Raw genomic sequence first — 21,172 nt, 5'->3', positions numbered from 1 at the left:
CTGCTAGCCTGCTCACTTACCTGCATCAAACTTAGTGACCAGATAAGTTGCTAATACAATGCAGACTTGGGGTATATTGTATTCCCAGTTGTTTCCAAGAGACAACAACATACAGATTCCAAGAGCAAAAGAACCCCGTATCACTTCACCAGATTAAAACTACGGAAATAATATATAGCTGGTAGGTATATGAGGCAAAGCATCCCTCTTTAGCCCCCTTATAACCTGATGCTTTTGCAGCTCCTGAACATATCTGGCCAGCTCTTCTTCAGTCAGGTTATCTTCAGTCTGCTGCCCCTGAGAAGGTACTTTCTGGTTCTTATCTAGAAAGACAAACAGAGATTACAACAGTGTTGCCATGGATGCTGCTGGTGTAGGTGCTAGTGTTGCTCTGCTCTGTGCTTTTTGTTGTTCCCCCCCCCCCTTTGACATTTGTGCTGGGGGTGTATAGGTTACCAACAAAGTCATGCTGACAGTAGAGCAACATCACTGGTATAGCAGGACCATAGGGATTGTGCCGTAAAATTATTAATCACTGCATATTAGAAGTACCATGAACATGTTAGAGTTTAATAATAATAATAATAATAATAATAATAATAATAATAATAATAATAATAATATTAATACAACACCATAACTTCCCTGTGTCTAGTCAGAATTACAGGTAAGCTGCCATGATTTTGACTTAGCTGACTGTCAATATCATATTTTTCTTAATCCTGGTAAGTAGCAAGATGCTATTTCCAAGTGCTGCACTGATCTATCAGAATTCAACAAATAAACTGATAAAGCAATGAATAGGTAAATCAGTTTGTACAACTTTTTAAGACTCTAAACAAGGCCACTTTCAGTCTTTTTAAACTGAGTGTAGCCATAGGGGTAATCTGGATTTTAGGAAAGCTGATTTTAATGAACTCAGAACTTAAGTAAGGTCCCACGGCAAGTGGCCCTAATAAGAAAAGGAGTCCAAGATGGGTGGGAGTTTTGAAAAAGGAAATTTTAAAGGCAAACAATTCCAACAGAAGACAACAGAAGAAACCAATGTGGCTCCACAAAAAGCTCAGAGATGACCTGAAAACAAAAAAAGACTTATAGGAAGAGAAAGGAAGGCCAGGCTACAAAAGAAGAGGACAGACAGGTAGCACAGAAGTGCAAGAATGGCATTAGGAAGGCTAAAGCTGCAAATGAGCTGAGATTAGCAAGGGATGCTAAAAGCAACAAAAAGCCTTTCTCCAGATACATGAATAGTAAAAGACAGAGGAAAGAAATGGTGGTTTAACTGCTTAATAAGGATGGCAAATTGATAACAGATGACAAAGAAAAAGCCTAAAGGCACAATTCCTACTTTCGCTCAGTCTTCTCCCAAAAGCAGGTCTATGACCCCCTTGGAAAGAGTGAAGTAGAAGCTGAAGGGGCAGGATTGAAGCTTGAGATTGATAAACAAATAGTCAAGGAACACCTAATTTCTTTGAACGAGTTCAAATCTCCAGGGCCCAATGAACTGCGTCCTAGAGTAATAAAGGAGCTGGCAGAAGAACTCTCAAAACCACTGTCTATTATCTTTGCGAAATCATGGAAGATGGGTGAAATTCCAAACGACTAGAGGTGGGTTAATGTTGTCCCTATACAAAAAGGAGTTACAAGATGGGGGATACTTGGCTCAGCAATACTACAAGTGAGAAGGATCTTGGAACTGTTGTAGATCATAAGCTGAATATGAGCCAACAGTGTGATGTGGCTGCAAAAAAAGGAAATGCTATTTTGGGATGCATTGATAGAAGTATAGCTTCCAAATCACGTGAGGTACTGGTTCCCCTCTATTCAGCACTGATTAGACCCCATCTTGAGTATTGCATCCAGTTCTGGGCACCACACTTCCAGAAGGACGCAGATAAGCTGGAGCGTGTTGAGAGGAGGGCAACGAGAATGATCAGGGGTCTGGAAACAAAGCCCTATGAGGAGAGACTGAAAGAACTGGGCCTGTTTAGCCTGGAGAAAAGAAGATTGAGGGGAGACATGATAGCACTCTTCAAATATTTAGAATCATAGAAAAGTAGAGTTGGAAGGGGCTGACCCCCTGCTCAATGCAGGAATCCACCCTAAAACATCCCTGACAGATGGTTGTCCAGCTGCCTCTTGAATGCTTCTACTGTGGGAGAGCCCACAACCTCCCTAGGTCACTGATTCCATTGTCGTACTGCTCTAACAGTCAGGAAGTTTTTCCTGATGTCCAGCTGGAATCTGGCTTCCTTTGACTTGATCCCATTATTCCGTGTCCTGCACTATGGGATGATCGAGAAGAGATCCTGGCCCTCCTCTGTGTGAGAACCTTTCAAGTATTTGAAGAATGCTATCATGTCTCACCTTGAAAGGGGAGGTACTTGAAAGATTGTCACACAAGAGGAGGGCCAGGATCTCTTCTCGATCAACCTAGAGTGCAGGACATGGAATAATGGGCTGCAGAATCTGGCTGAACATCAGGAAAAACTTCCTGACTGTTAGAGTAGTACAACAATGGAACCAATTATTTAGGGAGGTCATGGGCTCCCCACACTAGAGGCATTCAAGAGACAGCTGGACAACTCTCTGTCAGGGATGCTTTAAGGTGGACTCCTTTGAGCAAGGGGGTTGGACTCAATGGCCTTATAGGCCCCTTCCAAATCTACTATTCTATGATTCAGTCTTCTCTTCTCATGGCTAAACATTCCCAGTTCTTTCAGTCTCTCTTCGCAGGGCTTTGTTTCCAGACCTCTGATCATCTTTGTGTCCCTCCTCCTTTTTCCTAAAGCTTTTAAAACTTGATGTTGTGCAGACTTCTACTGTTACTTTCTACTGTTAGTTTTACCCTACCCTGTGCCTGCTTACCCTACCCTGTACCTGTTTGCATTCTCTTCCCCTCCTTATTGTTTTACTATGATTTTATTAGATTGTAAGCCTATGCGGCAGGGTCTTGCTATTTACTGTTTTACTCTGTACAGCACCATGTACACTGATGGTGCTATATAAATAAATAAATAATAATAATAATAATAATAATAATAATAACAACCCCCTCAAGCTTGTCTGCATCCTTCTTGAAATACTCAAAATGAGGCCTAACCAGTGCCAAATAGAGGTGAACCAGTACCTCATGTGATTTATCATAGAATCATAGAATAGCAGAGTTGGAAGGGGCCTAGAAGGCCATCGAGTCCAACCCCCTGCTCAATGCAGGCCACCCTAAAGCATCCCTGACAGAAGGTTGTCTAGCTGCCTCTTGAAGGCCTCTAGTGCGGGAGAGGCCACAACCTCACCAGGCAACTGATTCCATTGTCGTACTGCTCTAAGTCAGGAAGTTTTTCCTGATGTCAAGCTGGAAAAACACATTTGGAAGCTATGCTTTTTTATTAATGCTGCCCAAAATAGCATTTGCTTTTTTCACATCCACATCACACTGTTGGCTGATATTCAGCTTGTGAACTACAACAATTTCAAGATCCTTCTCGAAAGTATCTCCCATCTTGTAACTGTGCATTTGGTTTCTTTTTCCTAGCTGTAGAACAAGGGTTAAAATCAATCCTTATCCATCTCCTGCTGCCCAACCCTGGCTCCAAGCAAAGACCTGAGCTATGTCCTCCTTGGTGTCTCACCCCCTTCTGTGATACATACTGCTATAAGAAGTATTGTCTCATGGGAGGCCTCTCTACTCTTGCAGGACAAATAGAGACATACACCCCCGTCACCTAGGCAATAAGGTTGTGGTTTGCTGCCTTGCTTGTTAGCTCTTTAACAAGCAAGGTACTTGAAAGATCACTGCTCACTGGGCCCTTTGCCATATATTTCAGGTCTCCCTCAGTCTGCCACATTGGGAATTTGGTGGGAGACCCCATGGATCGGGGCACACTTTAAGGCCATATGGTTGATTTAACACAGGGATGGGCTGCATTCCGTCTCAGGTAAACTGTCAAGAGGGCCACAGGTAGGTGGGGAAATTTGGAAGATAGTTATGGAGTGTAACAGACACAAGATCTGCCTCTTTTATCTGTGTGAAAGTTGCTCTATAGACCTGTTAGGCCTGGCAAATGTTAGGGATTGTAGTCGCTGGGCTTTAGCAAGTAATACTGTAGACTAAACCAAGCTATTGTCTCTATGGGGAATAATCGGTTATACTTCAAGCTACCAAGAAATTTTCATTCATGGTACAACTCCCTCAGTCACACTATCAAGCCTCCCAAAGATACTGTAGCTGTTGAAAGCTAATCCCCATTTTTAAGTGTGTGTGTAGAAGAGCTGGCCACTTACCCACAGCCAGGTTTGCCCACCCCTCCCAAGGCCTCAGTTCAGCGAGCAGAAGGGTTTCAAGTACCCTTATTCCTCCTCCTCTGAACCCTTGATCTCTCTCTTCAGCTTGCCTCTCTTTTTGCTCTCGGAGAGCTCCACAGTTAATCTTCCTTGGCCCGACACTCGCCAACAATCAAATAACCACTAGCAAGTTTGAGAGCTACCCTACTCCTCTCTTCAAACTCCATAAGGCATCTGGGCCTTGCTCATCACAAAGTTTTGTCCTGGGGCCAATATCAATATTTTGCAGTTTGAGTAGTAATTTATGTGACTATATTGAATGATTTACTAAAATAAAGAACGGCTACATTTTCTAGTAAATCAATTAACTAAAAAAATAAAGTTGAATCTGACATGATCTACCTTTAGTGAAACCAGGCTGCTCTTTATACATGAGATGCTATTGCATCTCCTTCCTCTTCTGTCCAGTGTTTCTATTTATTTTCAACACAGATGCTTGAGGAAGAGCTTGGAACAAAAACAGTGACTCAGACACCACATTTCTTTCCTCTGGGGGAAAATATTATTTTTAAATGATCCAGGATTTCCCAGTTGTACATACCCTCACAGGTCATGGCAGTACACACCCAGTTCCCACAGGCACAGACACAGCGGTTACACTCCACCTGGGTCTCTGCTCCATCCTCATAGGTTTCGTCTTCCAAGGCACATTCTGAAAAGGGCACAAAGAAGGGAATTTAGTCTGAATGTAAATAGAATGCATTGGGTTTGGAGTGTCACCCAATTATGCTTCAATTGAATAAGCACCTTTACTTAACTTGGTTATTTCAGCCCACTTGTTAATGCAGTACATTTCAACCATGACAGTGACAGAGATTGCAAATGACCCTGTTTAGGATGCTACCTCAAAATAGGGAGAATTGTTGCACATTTGGCTTGTAGCAATATTATCAATGCTGAAGCAGGTTAAAGATTAAGGACTGTCAAAGACAGAATGGTGAATATGGGCCGGATGTTGAGACAAGTTGGTACAATATTAGTTTCTAGCCCTACATCTCTCAGCCCTCTCTACACTTTTAGGGGCCCCACTGCATCTTTGTGAAGGAAAGGAGCTTCTCCTACTTTTTTCTGGTGGATTGAAGGCTGGATTGAGACACTTCAAGAATTCATTAAAGCTAAGTTTCCAGTCAGCATTTTCATCAGAGAGTTCAATGAGGGCGTCCACGCAGAGTCCCCTGGAAGACACACAATGGTATAACCACCAGCCCATGAGTAGACTTGAAGCACACTACAGTAAAGCAGAAACAGTTAACATTTTAATATCCGAATGCTGTCAAATCAGTTATCTTGGATTTCCTGAACCTGTGAAATAACCCCTCAGGCTATTGGTGTTTGATGTCAGGGATGCTTTAGGGTGGATTCCTGCATTGAGCAGGGGGTTGGACTTGATGGCCTTGTAGGCCCCTTCCAACTCTGCTATTCTATGATTCTTCCCTATGGTACGTCCCTCTATGATCCAAATACTTAAAGAAGCTGAGCAATTATGCCTTCCCCTTCTAGTTTAGCAAGCTCTATAATAGTCACTGGAAGTTGGATAACACATTTGCAGACAGATGCAGGTGAATAAGAGTATAGAATAAGATTCAAGGGAATTTTCAAGATTTAACAAGTGACAGTTTTAAAAGGTTAGAAGACAATGAAAGAGGGTCCTTGAAAGAACAAGACAATTACACTAATCTCTTGATATATGGAGATGGTGATCTGGAAGTGAAGGACCTCACATCAGTCCCTTTGTCATGGTCAGATCACTGCTTGCTGAGGTTTAGACTTACAGCAGCTTTATCCCTCTGCAAGGGTGGGGGACCTATTAAGATCGACTACCCCCAGAGACTAATGGATTTGGATGGTTTCTAAAGGGCTCTGGGGAGTTTTCCGGCTGATAGGGCTGGCGCTCCTGTTGAAACCCTGGTTGATCTGCAGAATGCAGAAATGACCTGGGCGGTTGACATGATGCTCCTGAGCGCCCTCTCCTGAGAAGGGCTTGTATGGCTCTGTGGTATACCCCAGAGTTGAGAGCAATGAAACAAAATTGGAGACAGCTTGAGGGCAGATGGTAGACAAACTCCTAGTGGATGCAACCAAACACTGGTAAGTGCCTATAGTAAGGTATATTCAGGGGCAGTGAGGGCAGCAAAAAAATAATACCTTGCTGCCACTATCAAATCCTCAATCTGCCGCCCAGTGGAGTGTTTCAGAGTTGTCTGGGGGCTATTACACACCGGCCCCAAGGATATGGTAGAACCATTGTGCAAAATGCAGCAGCCAGATTGAATAAATGGAACCAGAAGGTTTGAACATATAAGACCGATTCTGGCCCACTTGTATTGGCTGCCTATACATTTCCAAGCCCAATTCAAGGTGCTGGTTTTAACCTATAAAGCCTTACATGGCTTGGGACCACAATACCTGATGGAACACCTCTCCCGACATGAACCTACCCGTACAGTAGGCTTAACATCTAAGGTCCTCCTCCAAGTGCCTACTCCAAGGAAAGCTCGGAGGATGGCAACACGGGAGAGGGCCTTTTCAGTGGTTGCCCCCCAATTACAGAATGATCACCCCGATGAGGCTCACCTGGCACCAATATTGTTCTCTTTTCAGCGCCAGGTCAAGACTTTTATCTTCTCCCAAGCAGATAACAACATATACTGAGGTGTTTTTTAGCTGACCCCAGAATAGTTGTTTTAAATGGATATTGCTGTTTTTATGCTTTTGATGGTTTTAAATTTTTGTATATTTGTTTTTAATGTTCATTGTTTTCAAACTGCCCAGAGAGCTTCGGCTGTGGGGCAGTATATAAATGTAATAAATAAATAAATATATTGATTGCCTGAGTCAACAAGGAACAGGATCTAAATCCATTAAATAATAATTGTAAGGTGTAGAAAGGTGAAATAGAATTGTCTGGAATTTCAGAGAGCTCGGGGGCATTACATTTGCACTGCTCATGCAAATTAAAATAGCTTTTGTTCTAGGACTGTGGGTTGCATTAATTTTAGGAGTGTGGGTTGCATTGCTTTTTTAAAAGGCAAATCAGCTTTACAAATACATAATGAGAAGCTACTTTGAGTGAATTTCCCCATAGGACTTCTCATTGTGGTGGCGGCCGCCATCTTAAATATCAATGGGAGGGGGTGCGCAACATAGCTTATGTGTGAAACTAGTGAGGATAGGTTGTTGGGGTGGTTAAGCCACCCACAACTCTAAAACAGCCCATAGTTCTGGGTGGCTTTTTAACCACGCCAACAACCCACCCTCGCAGGATTTGCATGTTAAAATCTACAGCACGTCCCCTCCATGGCTTGAATATTTTAAATATTGAAAGAAGCCCCATGGGAAATTCACAGAGTGGCTTCTTGTTACGTGTGAACCGGTCAAAGAGAGCAAAAAGTAACAATGATGGTTCATTAACATTTCCCTCCCTGCTGTTTTGTTAGCTCAAAAATCTCAGTCTGCAATTGCTGCAGACCACTGTGTGTTATTTAAACCATGGTGGGTTGTGTGCTGTGTACTGGTGGCCATTTTGAATATTCAAGCCACAGTGGCGTATCATGTTGTCCAAAACTGGGGTGGGTTGTTGGTGTGATTAACAAACTACCCAAAACACATGGGCTGTTTTAAGGTTGTGGATCATTTCTTAACCATGCCAGGTTCAGATGACAGGATAAATCATCCACCATGGCTTGAGTATTTAGATTGGCTGCTGGCATCCACTGTGCTTCTCTCTCTCTCTCTCTCTCTCTCTCTCTCTCTCTCTCTCTCTCTCTCACACACACACACACACACACACACACACACACACACAGAGTTGCTTTCCCACCTGTAAAGCAAAAGATAGAGGATTACAAACTATACCACAAAATAGGTAGTAAGGAAGGATGGGAGGCAGAGCATGATTCTGAGTGGACAAATAGGAGGAAGGAAACAAGTTAAGCAGACCCACCCTCTGCTACTCCTCTGCTCTTAATCATGGCCTCCACAAGTGGTTTGCAAATGAAGGTCATGTCAGGGGAAAGAACCATATAACTAAACACCAATTGTAGTTAAACTTCATTTCCTGTGCCTGAACTACCTGAGCAGCTTGTTGGTCTCTTGATTCACATAGGTGGTAATGTTGACAGCTGTCTCATTTTGTTCCACAAATTTCAAGAACTCATTGGAGTCCAGGCGAGAATCTCCATCATCAAAATTCTGTAAGAGCACAGAACAGCATTCAAGGTAAGCTAAAATAGCAGCACATTTCCCCCACAAGCTCTCAACTACTGGGACAAGTTTCACTTACTTGGCAACCAGCAATCCTCAACACACAGTGAAGCATGAAGCTTCAGAATTCCACATGAACATATCACTGCATGTGACCCTGCACACATGTATCTTTGTATGCACATTTCAATGGCTGTTCTTCCTGTTTTTCTGAATAGGTCATTTTTTAAAAAATTCCACTTATAAGAGAAGCTTTCATATCCAGTGTGGTGTAGTGGCTAAGGTGTTGGACTGGGAGTCGGGAGATCCAGGTTCTAGTCTCCACTCAGCCAAGGAAACCCACTGGGTGACTTTGGGCCAGTCACAGACTCTCAGCCCAACCCACCTCACAGGGCTGTTGTTGTGAGGATAAAATGGAGAGAAGGAGGAGGATGTTTGCCGCCTTGGGTTCATTAGAGGAAAAAAGGTGGGATATAAATGCAATAATAAATTGCAACCAGGATGTTCAGGGGTCTGGAAACAAAGCCCTATTTTTATTATTATTATTATTACATTTTTATACCGCCCAATAGCCGGAGCTCTCTGGGCGGTTCACAATGAAGAGAGACTGAAAGAACTGGGCATGTTTAGCCTGGAGAAGAGAAGACTGAGGGGAGACATGATGGCTCTCTTCAAATCCTTAAAAGGTTGTCACACAGAGGAGGGCCAGGATCTCTTCTCAATCCTCCCAGAGTGCAGGACACGGAATAATGGGCTCAAGTTAAAGGATGCCAGATTCCAGCTGGACATCAGGAAAAACTTCCTGACTGTTAGAGCAGTACAACAATGGAGGTTGTGGGCTCTCCCACACTAGAGGCCTTCAAGAGGCAGCTGGACAACCATCTGTCAGGTATGCTTTAGGGTGGATTTCTGCATTGAGCAGGGGGTTACTCAATGGCCTTGTAGGCCCCTTCCAACTCTGCTATTCTATGATTCTAAATATCCATCAATTTCAGTTTGAATGTCACTTTTTATTAGACCAAATGCTTTACTAAAATCCAAACAGACCATGTGTACTGAGTCTCCTTTATCAAGAAAGCTAGTTATTATCTCCAAAGAGAAAATGCATTAGTCTGGCATGATCTGTCTCTGGGGTTTCCAATGTGTTGCCTCGAGGATAGAGTTTTGCAAAGCACTATCTGGCCTCAAGTATCATCTTTAATTTTCAAGAATGCCTATGTGGGCACCAGAGGCATTCTTAGGAAATAAATATGGTGGGTAGTTAGAGACAAGCACATCATTATCAAGCATGCTCAGCTGCCAGAGAAAGAGATATACCGAAGGTGATGAGAAACACTGTAGAGGGCTAGAGCAGGGGGTGTTAAACCTCTTTAAGTTCAAGGGCCAAATGCAATTTTGCCTAATCTCTCAGGGGTCACATTTCAAAGATGGGCTGGGTAAAGGCAAAAAAGGAGGGGCCAATATGTGAAATACACCAAAATACAAGCTCTTGGTGTCAGTAACTAAACCTTAGGAGAAGCATTTTAACTTTTTAGAATAAGGGAAAATGTACAAAAGGAAGGAAACCACCAAATTACCAGCAGCCAGGGAAAGGGGGAGTGGCTGGATTTGGCCCAGAATCTCAACACCCCAAGGCTAGGGTACTGGGCAACATCTTGGGGAGGCTACAGGGGTTTGGCAGGAAGTGAGGGGTATTTTGCCTGGTGTTGTGTGTGTGGTGTATGTTAGCTGGTTTGCTGGTTTGTACTGATGTGATCTGAGTTTTGCCTAGGGGTGTGTGTGTGTTTCTCTGAGCATCATCAGTTTGCCTTCCGTGAAATGAGCCGTTCGTTGTGCTTTGTGAGAGCAAATACATGCTTTGACATTTGGAGTTCAGACTTCACCTCTGCCTTGTATTCAGTTCTTTGCCAAGTTACTTGTCTCTAAGTATAGCGAGTTTGACAATGTAAGAAATGGTGAGGAGTTGGGTCAGGTGTTGAATTTACACAATTGTCCTACGTGCTGTTTATTAAATGTATACAGGCCTGTTTATGGAGGAGGTCAGCTGCAGTTATGCAACTGCTTAATTTCCTCTAGATGCTTTAAAGTTCCATCTTGCTGGGGAGATGGAGGATTCTCCCCACTCCTCCCAGTCTTGGAATGTTAGAACTTCTTAGTCGCAAGGAGGGGGAACTCACTGCCTGGCTGCAATACTTTAAGCACATACTAGAATGTTAGAAAATGGTATAAAAGGTTGGGCTGTGCCTAACCAATTTGGCTTTTCTCCATGGGTGAAATGTGCATATCCAGCCTGGAGAACCTTCCCTCCTAGGAACAATCTCTAATATGCTGTTGATTGGGGCCTCTGGCATATAGCAGCTGTAAAGAAATTACCAGCTTTATCAGCTGAAGTGATATGTGCGCTTTCTTTGTATTTTCTGCCTCCATTTTCTATCAATAATTTGTCATTCCTTTTTCAAGTAGTCTAGTCAATCTTCAAATCCAAAGAATCTACCTTGTCTGGGCCCTAAATAGATCAGGTCTCCAGATTAATACACTGAGCTATTTATTTATTTAGCTAAACAAGTTTGCCTTCTGTGAAAGGGGTTTCAGCAGAAAACTATAGGTTCAGGTTTTGTGTTTTGAAGCTCAGACTTCACTCTTTCTTTTCATTAGATTCTTGGGCAAGTTACTTTTCTTTCAGCCTCTCCAGTTTGCCTTCTGAAAAATGAGTGTTTTGTGACCATGCCCACCATGGCAGCCAGTTTGTGAGAATTTCTACAATACCCTCTCAAAATTCCAGATGTGCGCACCAACCCAAAAGTCTTGGGGACCCTTATCTGCATGGTTGATATATCACTGCAAAATCTCTTTGTAACTGTAGAAAAAAACATGGAGACTAAAGGGAGCAGTGTAAATTTGAAAGATTCAAAAGCTAGATGTTCAAATATTTCTGCCTGTGCAGTCTTAAGGCAGATAAGGTTAGTACTATTATGCACTAATCAAGGCCTTTGTGATGGTACAGTTTAGTATACAGAATGATAAAGACAAGTTCACATGAACATTATAAAAAATTTAAACCATCTCCTGGTCAATGTCTCTATTTTTCCTCTCCTGTCATCAATACCTTGAAGTATTTGTCTAAGATTTCTGTGTAGTTGCTGCCTTTGGAGAACCAACCATCAGGAATGATCTCAGTTTCAAGCCAATGGATGACACGACGACGGAGTTCATCTCGGTCGGTCTGATAGCAGACAACTGTTGAATGAGTAGAAACAGGGGACATCAGGCCAGGAATGGGGGAGAAAAACCAAAAGTTAAAGACGAGGGAAAAGAAACTGCTAGATAGCAGAGAAGAAGCAATGATGCATTCTTTCATCTCAAGGAAGAAATGAACTCTTCAAGTCTCCCAATTTGTGACATGGCAGGCAATATACATTTTCTCTGCTCTTGCAGCACATGAGAGATCAGTCTAAAGAAAACTACAACTGATTATATACACTTATACTTTCAAAACGCAGGAAGAACAGAGTAATTGCTCTGTTTTGTTTCTCCCAGTTTTATAAATGAATGAGCTAGATGGGAAACCCAGGGAAGTAAAGATTGCAGACAAGTAACAATCACGTTACTCCAGCTCTTCTGTTATTCTCAACTGATGCTGCTCACTGATGCTGCTCAGTCATCTACCTACGACTCACTCATTATATTTTACGTGGCCTCAAACATGTAACATTGTTGTTGTTGTTGCTGCTGCTGTTATTAATCTATCGAAGCTTAATGGCCAAGAAACTGAACTGAGACATAACGTTTGAGTCAGGAAGTCCCAGGCTGAACCCTTAACCCTGTCATGATCTGACACAAGTCACATTCTCTCTCAGCCTCAGCTCCCCTTGCAATGTTGGGATAATAATACTGACCTAGTTTATATTCTTATACCAATTAAAGTAATCATAAGATGCAACCATAACCCTTCTTCCCTGGGTGTAAGCCCCACTGAATTCAATGGGACTTATTTCTAAGTAAACATATGTAGGATTGTGCTGATACTTGATTAATTAAAGGGGGGAAGCCTCTTTAGAAATGGTGCTTGCCATCCAGTTCTTATAAGTACATGTATTGAAAATACATTTTAAAACTGCTCCTTGGTTAACCAAAGAACCTTTTTAATCAATAAGCTTTTAAAATTAATGTAACCAATTAATCAGCCCAACTAGTATATATGATGCTTTATGGAATCTCAATAGCAAAATAAATTCTCCAAGGACTTTACATTTAGCCAAAGGCTAGAGGTGAACTTGTCAGAAATATGCAATGGGGCTCTAACCTGATTTTGCCTGGCCTGCCTAATGCAGACTGTGCAGAGACATCTACGGCACTCCTTTCACCCGGCAGTTGCCATTGAGCATGCATGGATAAAGTTTTCGTTTTAAAAGCACTGAGTTACATCGTATCTCTTCATACTCTGTACACATCTCTCCCCACAACTTCTCCCCCACAAAACGTACAAAGATAAAAACGGGGCAAAGGGAACCCCATTTCCTTTATTTTTGAATTCTGCACATGAAGCAAACACTGTAACCCAAAACAAAGGATGTTGTTTAGTTGAATTTATAATATATTTAGAATACATTCAATTTTCATACTTAATTAACCCATGTTTGCTGGTACTATGTGCAAACCAGCTCTGACAATGAGAATATGATAGAGGGCTATGAGCCTTGTAGGGCACAGATGGTCACCTCTGTGAAACACTAGCTGACAGCATCTGTATGTTTCTAGAATGCATAAGCATTCTAACATGATTTCTACATTTCTTCTTCCTGATCCTTGTTGAACAAAATGCCCATGAACAAGTCTAAGATGAAAAAGAGCAACCAGAATGCCTGAGCATGGCAAAGACATACTTACCTGGACTTGCAACTGAATTCTTGGACTTCTTCTCTATTAACAGAAAGAAATTAGGAAAATTTGGATTGAAACTTGTGATTTTCCTGATGCACACCTCATGCCTCCCCCAGACATGGAATTATTCAAATGAGAGAAGAGAGAATATGACACAGTTGGTCTAAACTTGCAAAGTTTGGTTCAGTTCTATAGATCGTATATCTACATTTTGCCAATTGACTATTAATACGTTATTTAACATGGTTCTGGACTGGGCAACAATTTACTAACCACATCATAGAGCCACCTCTGAGGAGGGACTTCCTTTAGAAAAGTATTGAATCCCCAAGAAGTCACAATTTAGCACATCATGTTCATGGAGCTCAAGAGCAAGGACTAGACTGAGGCCATAGCTAGACGAGGGCGAGATCCCGGAGATCGTCCCTCTGCGCCCACATGATGCACAGGGCATCTCGGGAGCAGGGAGGGATGATCCCTCCCTTTCCCAGGGATCTCGTCGTACCTTTTAAGTGTGCTTTTTCCAAGATCTTGGGATCATCCCAAGACCACAGAACGTGTGGGCGTGTGTCACGGTTTGTCCCGGCTCCTCACAAGTAACCGCGAGGAGCCGGGAACCGTGCATGGGGATGGGGTGGGGTAATTTTTTTTTAAAAAAACCCTCACATTTCAGCACTTGAGTGCTCCTTCATTAAAAAACCAAAAACAAAATGGTGGGCATGACATCCTCTTTCTTCCTGGACATCGCATGTAAACGGAGAGGGATGAACTCACGCTCATAACATCGCAAGATCCTCACCCCTCTGTTGCGCTAGACCTGTAGGTTTCGATGAGCCCTTAAAGTCATAGATCATGAGTTCAGCCTTCAGCCTGCTAGTGCCCAGTTTCTTTAATGCAAGTGTGGATCAAGTCCAAAGTAAGAGTTAGGGTGCTTTCGCTGCCTTGAGCAGGACAGAGTGTAAGACGATGGGGGCAAAAGTCCCCAAAACGATATTATGAGAGGATAATACTGCATCTGGTTGGGCAATAGACCTAGTCTGCTTGGGTCCAAATAAGAACAGACATAAATGCTTGTTGCCCAAGAAATGTCCCAGCCTAATCTGGAACCCATAAGGTCAGGACTGGGAGAGTCAAGGCCAAACTACATTATACTTAATATATAGTGTGCATATATATTAAGACCTTTATAATCTTCACCTTTTCTTTAATTACAGTCATGGAAGGGAGGCAATTGTTTGGGGAACTGCCCTGTACAGACAAGGGAAGCTAATATCTTCCCTCTCCAGCCACAATCTGAAGAGAGAGAGAGAGAGAGAGAGAGAAATCCTCCAGCACGGCTTGGAGCTTTAGGGAAAAAAAGTTTGACATAAAAAAAGACCTAATTAAATGGGATAAAGTACAACTATCAATACTGGGGAGAATTGCCACTATCAAGATGAATGTGTTACCAAGGATGTTGTTCTTGTTCCAGACAATGCCCATAGTGAATTCAGAGTTAACATTTAAACAATGGGAGAAGGATATATCCAAATTTATATGGAAAGCAAAAAACCCAAGAATTAAATATAAATTATTACAGGATGCAAAAGAAAGGGGGTCTAGGTTTGCCAAATCTAAAATAGTTTTCTGCATGTGGCTTGGTATGGATGAAAGACTGGATACTGTTGAAAAATAAAAGAATATTGGATTTAGAGGGACATGACTTGAGATTTGGGTGGCATGGTTATATATGGTATAAGAAAGTGAAAGTTAACATAGAGTTCAACAACCATTATGTACGGCGTGCTATCCTGAAAATATGGAATAAATATAAATCTAGACTATGTCAAAAAACGCCATTATGGATATCAGTGCAGGAAGCATATCAAAGAAGGGAGAGGACAGGCAGTTACAATTGGTGGACATACCGTGATATTTTAGAACCATGGCAAGGGGATTATCAATTAAAGTCAAGAGAAGGGTTGACAAAAGAAGGGTACCCATGTCAATAGTTTGAATATATGCAAATGTCAGAAAGGTTTAAAATGGACAAAAAAGCTTGTGGCTTTGAAACAACAAAGTCAGAATTTGAAAGGACATTATGTACGAACGACGAACATATTATTGCTAAAATTTATAAACTTTTACTGAGGTTTGAGACAGAGGAAGAACAAGTGAAAGAATGTATGATAAAATGGGGCCAAAATATGGGACATAGTATAGCAATGGCACAATGGATATGTGGACAAGAGGGATAAAATTTACGTTAAGTACTAACCTTAAAGAATATTTTTCCAAAATGATGTATAGGTGGCATGTGCCACCAGCAAAATTGGCTAAAATGTATAAAGGGGCATCAGGATTGTGCTGGAAATGTTAAGAGCAGGAAGGAACATTCTACCATGCATGGTGAAGCTGGAAAAAAGCAAAAGCTTTCTGGATACAAATTCATGCTGTAATCCAAGAAATCCTAAAAATTAACATCAACTGAAAATGGAATACTTTCTTTTCGGATTTATGGATGAGCAGATGAAAAAGAATCATGGGACTATATTCTTATATATGATGACAGCTGTAAGATTACTATATGCCCAAAGATGGAAGGGCAAAATAGTGCCCACAACAGAGGAATGGCTACTAAAGATGTTTGAGCTAGCAGAGATGGCGAAACTCACAGCAATTGTGAGAGAAGAATCGACTGTAAGATTTATAACTGAATGGGAACCTTTTGTAAACTTTATGAAGGGTCGACAAAAAGATTATTATTAATAATATTTATTTATATAGCACCATTAATGTTCATAGTGCTGTACAGAACAAGATAAAACAGAATACAAAACACCCTGCCCTATGGCTTACATTCTAAAATCACAATAACAAACAAACAGGGAGGGGAAAGACCAACCAGCATGGGGGACAATAAAACAAATAATAAAAACTACTATCGTCACACTACGAATTATAAGCTTTTGAGAAAAGAAAAGTTTTCAAGTAAGATTCAAAAACTGAGATCAACGTTGCGTTTTGCACATGCGCTGGAAGAGAATTCCAGGCATAGGGGGCAGCGAGCGAAGACGAGCGAGAGAAGTAGAAACTCTTGGGTGAGTAAGGGACATGGTGTAATGAGAGCGAAGGGTGCGAGCAGGACAGGAAGGTGAAATAAGAGACGAGAGATAGGGAGGAGCCAAACCATGACAAGCTTTAAAAGTCAAAAGGAAAAGCTTGTATTGAATTCTGTAGGAGATAGGGAGCCAGTGAAGGGATTTTAGAAGCGGTGTGATGTGATCAAAATGACAAGCCAGAAAAATAATCTTAGCAGCATAACGATGAATGGAAACCAATGGGGAAAGATGAGAAGAAGGAAGACCAGGCAACAGGAGATTACAATAGTCCAAGTGGGAAATAACCAAGGCATGACTTGTACATCTGCGGATTCAACCAATAATGTAGAAAATAGTAAGAGAGAAATTAGAGATTTGGATTTGACAGTAATAGAGTAAGAAAATATAACAACAACATTGTTACATACTTGTGCTGGGGGGAATATTAGAAGAACATTTTATTTTTATTTTTGTTTGTTTTTGCTTTGTTTGATTTTTGTGTGTGTCTGCTTATATGTATTATATTTTGCGCTGTAGTGTTTTTTATTTATTGGTGTTTGGAAACAATAAAAAAAGATTAATCTGGCGGGGGGGGGGGAGTTTCCATTGGGACCAATGGGAATCTTTTTCTAAGGCTCCTAGTCTCACCTGGTGTGGGTGTGCTCAGAACATAGTTGCAAAGTGAAGAGATAAACCTCCACACCCATGTAGGACAGTGCCACACACCATGTGGGACAGTGCCATAACAATGCCCCCCCTACACATATAAATTAATTAACAAAACAAAAACCAGCAGTGCTGTTAACACTATATATTATACATTTCAGTGCCAGAGTAATGCCAAGGAGACTGCAGTCCTAGATGAGTTACCACAAGGGTGCAAAGGCAAAGATGCCTGATTCTAGTCTTGGCAGCTCTCAATAGATAGTAGAGAAAATAGAAGGCTGCGGTTGAAACAGCAAGAACACAATTAGGGTGCTGAGCACTCAACCACAAAGACTCACTTGTGAAATATAAGATAGACACAATCTATTACAAATGTGGGTGATATATACAGAATTCTTACATATACAGTTTGTAAAAAGTATACAAAACACTTTCTCCTTGATAAGCCGATTCTTTTCTCTTAAAGAACCTTGCTGGGTCTAGATTCTGCCTCCCCATAGAATGTTTATAATGGCTAGGTGATAAACAGTATATGAGCTTTAATATAGAAAGGAAGGAAGGAAAGGAAAGGAACCTCTCATGCAAGCACTGAGTCATTACTGTCTCTTGGAGGGACGCCAGCTTTCGCTGACGTTTTCTTGGCAGGCCTTAAAGCGGGGTGGTTTGCCGTTGCCTTCCCTGGCCGTTATTACCTTTCCCCCAGCTAGCTGGGTACTCATTTTACCAACCTCGGGAGGATGGAAGGCTGAGTCGACCCGAGCCGGCTGCCTGAAACCAGCTTCCGCTGGGATCGAACCCAGGCCATGGGGAGAGTTTCAGCTGCAAAAACTGCTGCTTTACTGCTCTGCGCCACATGAGGCTATATAGAAAGTAATCAGTGTTAAAATGTCTATGGGGAGGCAGAATCTAGACCTAGCAAGGTTCTTTAAGAGAAAAGAATCGGCTTATCTAATCAGACGTGGTAAGAGACACATGACCTTGTTTACCTACAAGGCTTTTTAGCTTCGACACAGAACACCAGGAATCACAGCGCCATAACTGCGGATTAGAAAACTAGTGTGATACAGTAGCTCCTGCTAGCACAGCAACTGTTTCCAGGTTAGAAAAAAAATGGGTTTTGGATTTTTATGTGAGTATGTGATTGGGATGTGGAGTGATATATTAACTGTAAAAGTGGATATTTAGTATAAGGCAACTTCTGTGGAAAGTAAAACGTATATGGCAATGCGCCAATAAGCGAAGATACTCGTTGCATAGATTTAAAACAAGCTAACAACGAGGGGGAGATAAGAGAAGTAGGAAGGCCTGGGTTTCGGAAGTGTACAGTCTGCACTAAGAATAGCAAGCTGTAATGCCTACTCCGGAGGACAGATAAGGACAAAAACGTCCCAGAAAATACTTTAATTCTCCACGATTTGTGGTGACAATAAGATCTGCAGACAAGAGTAGTTGTGGTCTACATATGAAATGTTCCGGTTGTATCAGATCTAGTTCATGGATGTTGTTCCTGTTTTGCTATTTTTTTAAAAAAAAAACTGTATATTTTGTTATAGCTCCTGACGAAGGACAGTACGTCCAAAACGTTGAGCTGAGCATTTTTGGATTTAAATAATAAAACAATTTTTAACACCATCATCAAGCACCAGAGTCTATCTCTTCTTAGTTTCCACGCCATTTGGTGCTATTCTTCCCTACATAGATAAACCTGCCAATATTAGCCCCCAGAATTTCGCTATTGATGTTCATTTTTTCTTTGCCTCATTTTCAGCAGGCTAAAAGATATGGTGATGGAAATTTTTGGAAACAGGATTGGAATAAATATGTATTATTTAAAAAGGTGGAAATAATTATATACAAGAACTAAGAACAATGAGGTATTCAAGTTCCAAAACTTGAGTACTTACAAATAAGAATTTGTTTAAACAAAATGTCTAGGACCAATAATATACTGTCACTAAATTTCAAAAATTAATAATTATTTAATTGATATGATTCCCCAAAGGGATTGGTAGATTATATAGTATGCTTTCAGTACAATAAGAACAGGAGAAAGCAGATATAAGATGTATCAATGCATTAGATAAACAATGAAAGGATATATGTTAATATATTTGTGGTATTAACACCTCATAGCCTGCAGAAAATGTATAAATTGCTTAAAGCATTATGTTGGACATGCAGCCAGGATTTTACAGATTTCAGACATGTATGGATGTATGATGGAGGGGGTGCAAATATATAGGAATTTTTGGATTAATGTAACTAAGAACATAGAAAAAAATATGGGGTATAAATTGCCTGTGGTTCCAATGGTTTTATTATTATGGAAGACAGCTTGATTGGTAGCAACTAAGAAGGCAACATTTTGGTTTCAGCTTGGATTTTATGCATAATTAGGAAGGGAATTGAGAATAAAATGGCTAGTATCATATTGCCTTTATACACATCTCTGGCGGGACCACACAAGAAATATTGGGTACAGTTCTGGTCACCACACCTAAATAAGATATTGTAGAGCTAGAAAAAGTGGAGAAATGGGCAACTAAAATGATCAAGTGGCTGGAGGAACTCCCCTAGGAGGGAGAGTTCCCAAAGCTGGGGTTGTTTAGCTTGGAAAAAAAGGAGGGTAAGGGGAGACATGCTAGAGGTGTACAAAATTATGCAGGTTGACAAGGGGACATTTTTCTCCCTCTCTCATAATACTAAAAACCAGGGTCATCCCATGAAGGTGGGAGATTTAGGGTAGATAAAAGGAAGTACTTCTTCACACAATGCATAGTTAAACTATGGAATACACTACCATAAGATATAGTAATGGCCACCAATTTGGATAGTTTTTAAAAGGGGTTACATTCCTGGAAGAGAAAGCTGCCTACTAGTTCTGATGGCTATGTGCTACCTCCAGTATCACAGGCAGTAAGGGAATGTACGTCAGTTGCAGGGAACATGAGTGGGAGCTGCTGTTGCCCTCATGTCCTGCTTGTGGGTTTCCCGAGGGAGCTGGTTGGCCACTGTGTGAAGAAAATGCTGAATTCGATGACTCCTTTGTCTGATCCAGCATCACTCTTCTTATGTTCTTACAGCAAAAAACACACGAAACAAAACCCTTGACAAAACACTAAATACCATCTCTAAGGGTATGAGAAAATAATATTTAGCAAAGAGCATTAAAATCTTCTATGATAACAAAATATGTGAGAGTCAGGTTACAAAAAATGACTTTAGATCAATGGGACAAAAATCTTCAGCACGGGAAACGAAAGAATAATTATTGCAATATACAAAAAGAGGTCTTAGAAGTTGTTTAACAGCTATCATTGAATATAATATACTTTTGCTTGGGAAAAAAGGAAAAGCAGTAATGATTTGAGAAAGCAATATTGATTGTATTAAGATTTGGGAATTCTATTCATTCTTTTGCGTTAAATGATACTATTAATAAAACATTCTTACAACTAATATACATCTACTTAAACAACTAATACTTTCATTGATTGTGTCTCCTACTAGTAAACTCACCTTCTGAAAGCCTCATCATACCAAACCTGTTCAGACAACACGCTAAGGCACAGTGGTTAAGCATTTGAGCTAAACATTATAGCTTAGCATGTCGTGTGAACCATTCCTAAACATGGTGGCTACATAGCCACAGTTAAAACACGCTCACTAACCATTTGCTGCAAAAGGGTTAGCGGCCTAATCATGGCTTAGTGTGTTGTCTGAACAGGCCCACTCCCTTAGTCTCTCCTAGATCTCCTGTTCTGATAGATTTATACAGCCCAGTTGTGTGGTGATTGTCACAGGGCACACATAAAACACTCTTTCTGTGGACTTATTTGTAATGGGAACTCCAAATGACCAGTCTATTGCAGTTATCATGGGAATAAGCTTCAGCTTCGAGGCTAGCCCTTCAGAAGGAGTGGCCCACAGCAGTATTCATTGTAAATAAGCATAAAAGGCCACATTCTGCATCCTGTGCCTTTGAAATGAAGATCTGA

At 41.2% G+C, this 21,172-nt stretch overlaps 1 protein-coding gene across 2 annotated transcripts in view; it reads right to left on the bottom strand.

Moving 5' to 3' along the window:
- FSTL1 (follistatin like 1) overlaps window positions 1-21,172 on the bottom strand; it is a 60,998-nt gene that overhangs the window by 9,436 nt on the left and 30,390 nt on the right. For both annotated transcript variants that reach the window (XM_063128878.1, XM_063128879.1), the window contains 6 exons: window positions 13,435-13,467; window positions 11,654-11,784; window positions 8,417-8,535; window positions 5,407-5,519; window positions 4,886-4,996; window positions 226-323 (listed from right to left, as the gene is read on the bottom strand). In XM_063128878.1, coding sequence (XP_062984948.1) covers window positions 226-323; window positions 4,886-4,996; window positions 5,407-5,519; window positions 8,417-8,535; window positions 11,654-11,784; window positions 13,435-13,467 — 605 coding nt within the window. The remainder of the gene's footprint in view (window positions 1-225; window positions 324-4,885; window positions 4,997-5,406; window positions 5,520-8,416; window positions 8,536-11,653; window positions 11,785-13,434; window positions 13,468-21,172) is intronic.

Source organism: Elgaria multicarinata, chromosome 6 (genome assembly GCF_023053635.1).
Source record: "Elgaria multicarinata webbii isolate HBS135686 ecotype San Diego chromosome 6, rElgMul1.1.pri, whole genome shotgun sequence".
In the NCBI taxonomy this organism is placed as follows: domain Eukaryota; kingdom Metazoa; phylum Chordata; class Lepidosauria; order Squamata; family Anguidae; genus Elgaria; species Elgaria multicarinata.
The sequence above is the reverse complement of the archived record's forward strand: the minus strand, read 5'-3'. Positions and strand labels throughout refer to the sequence as shown.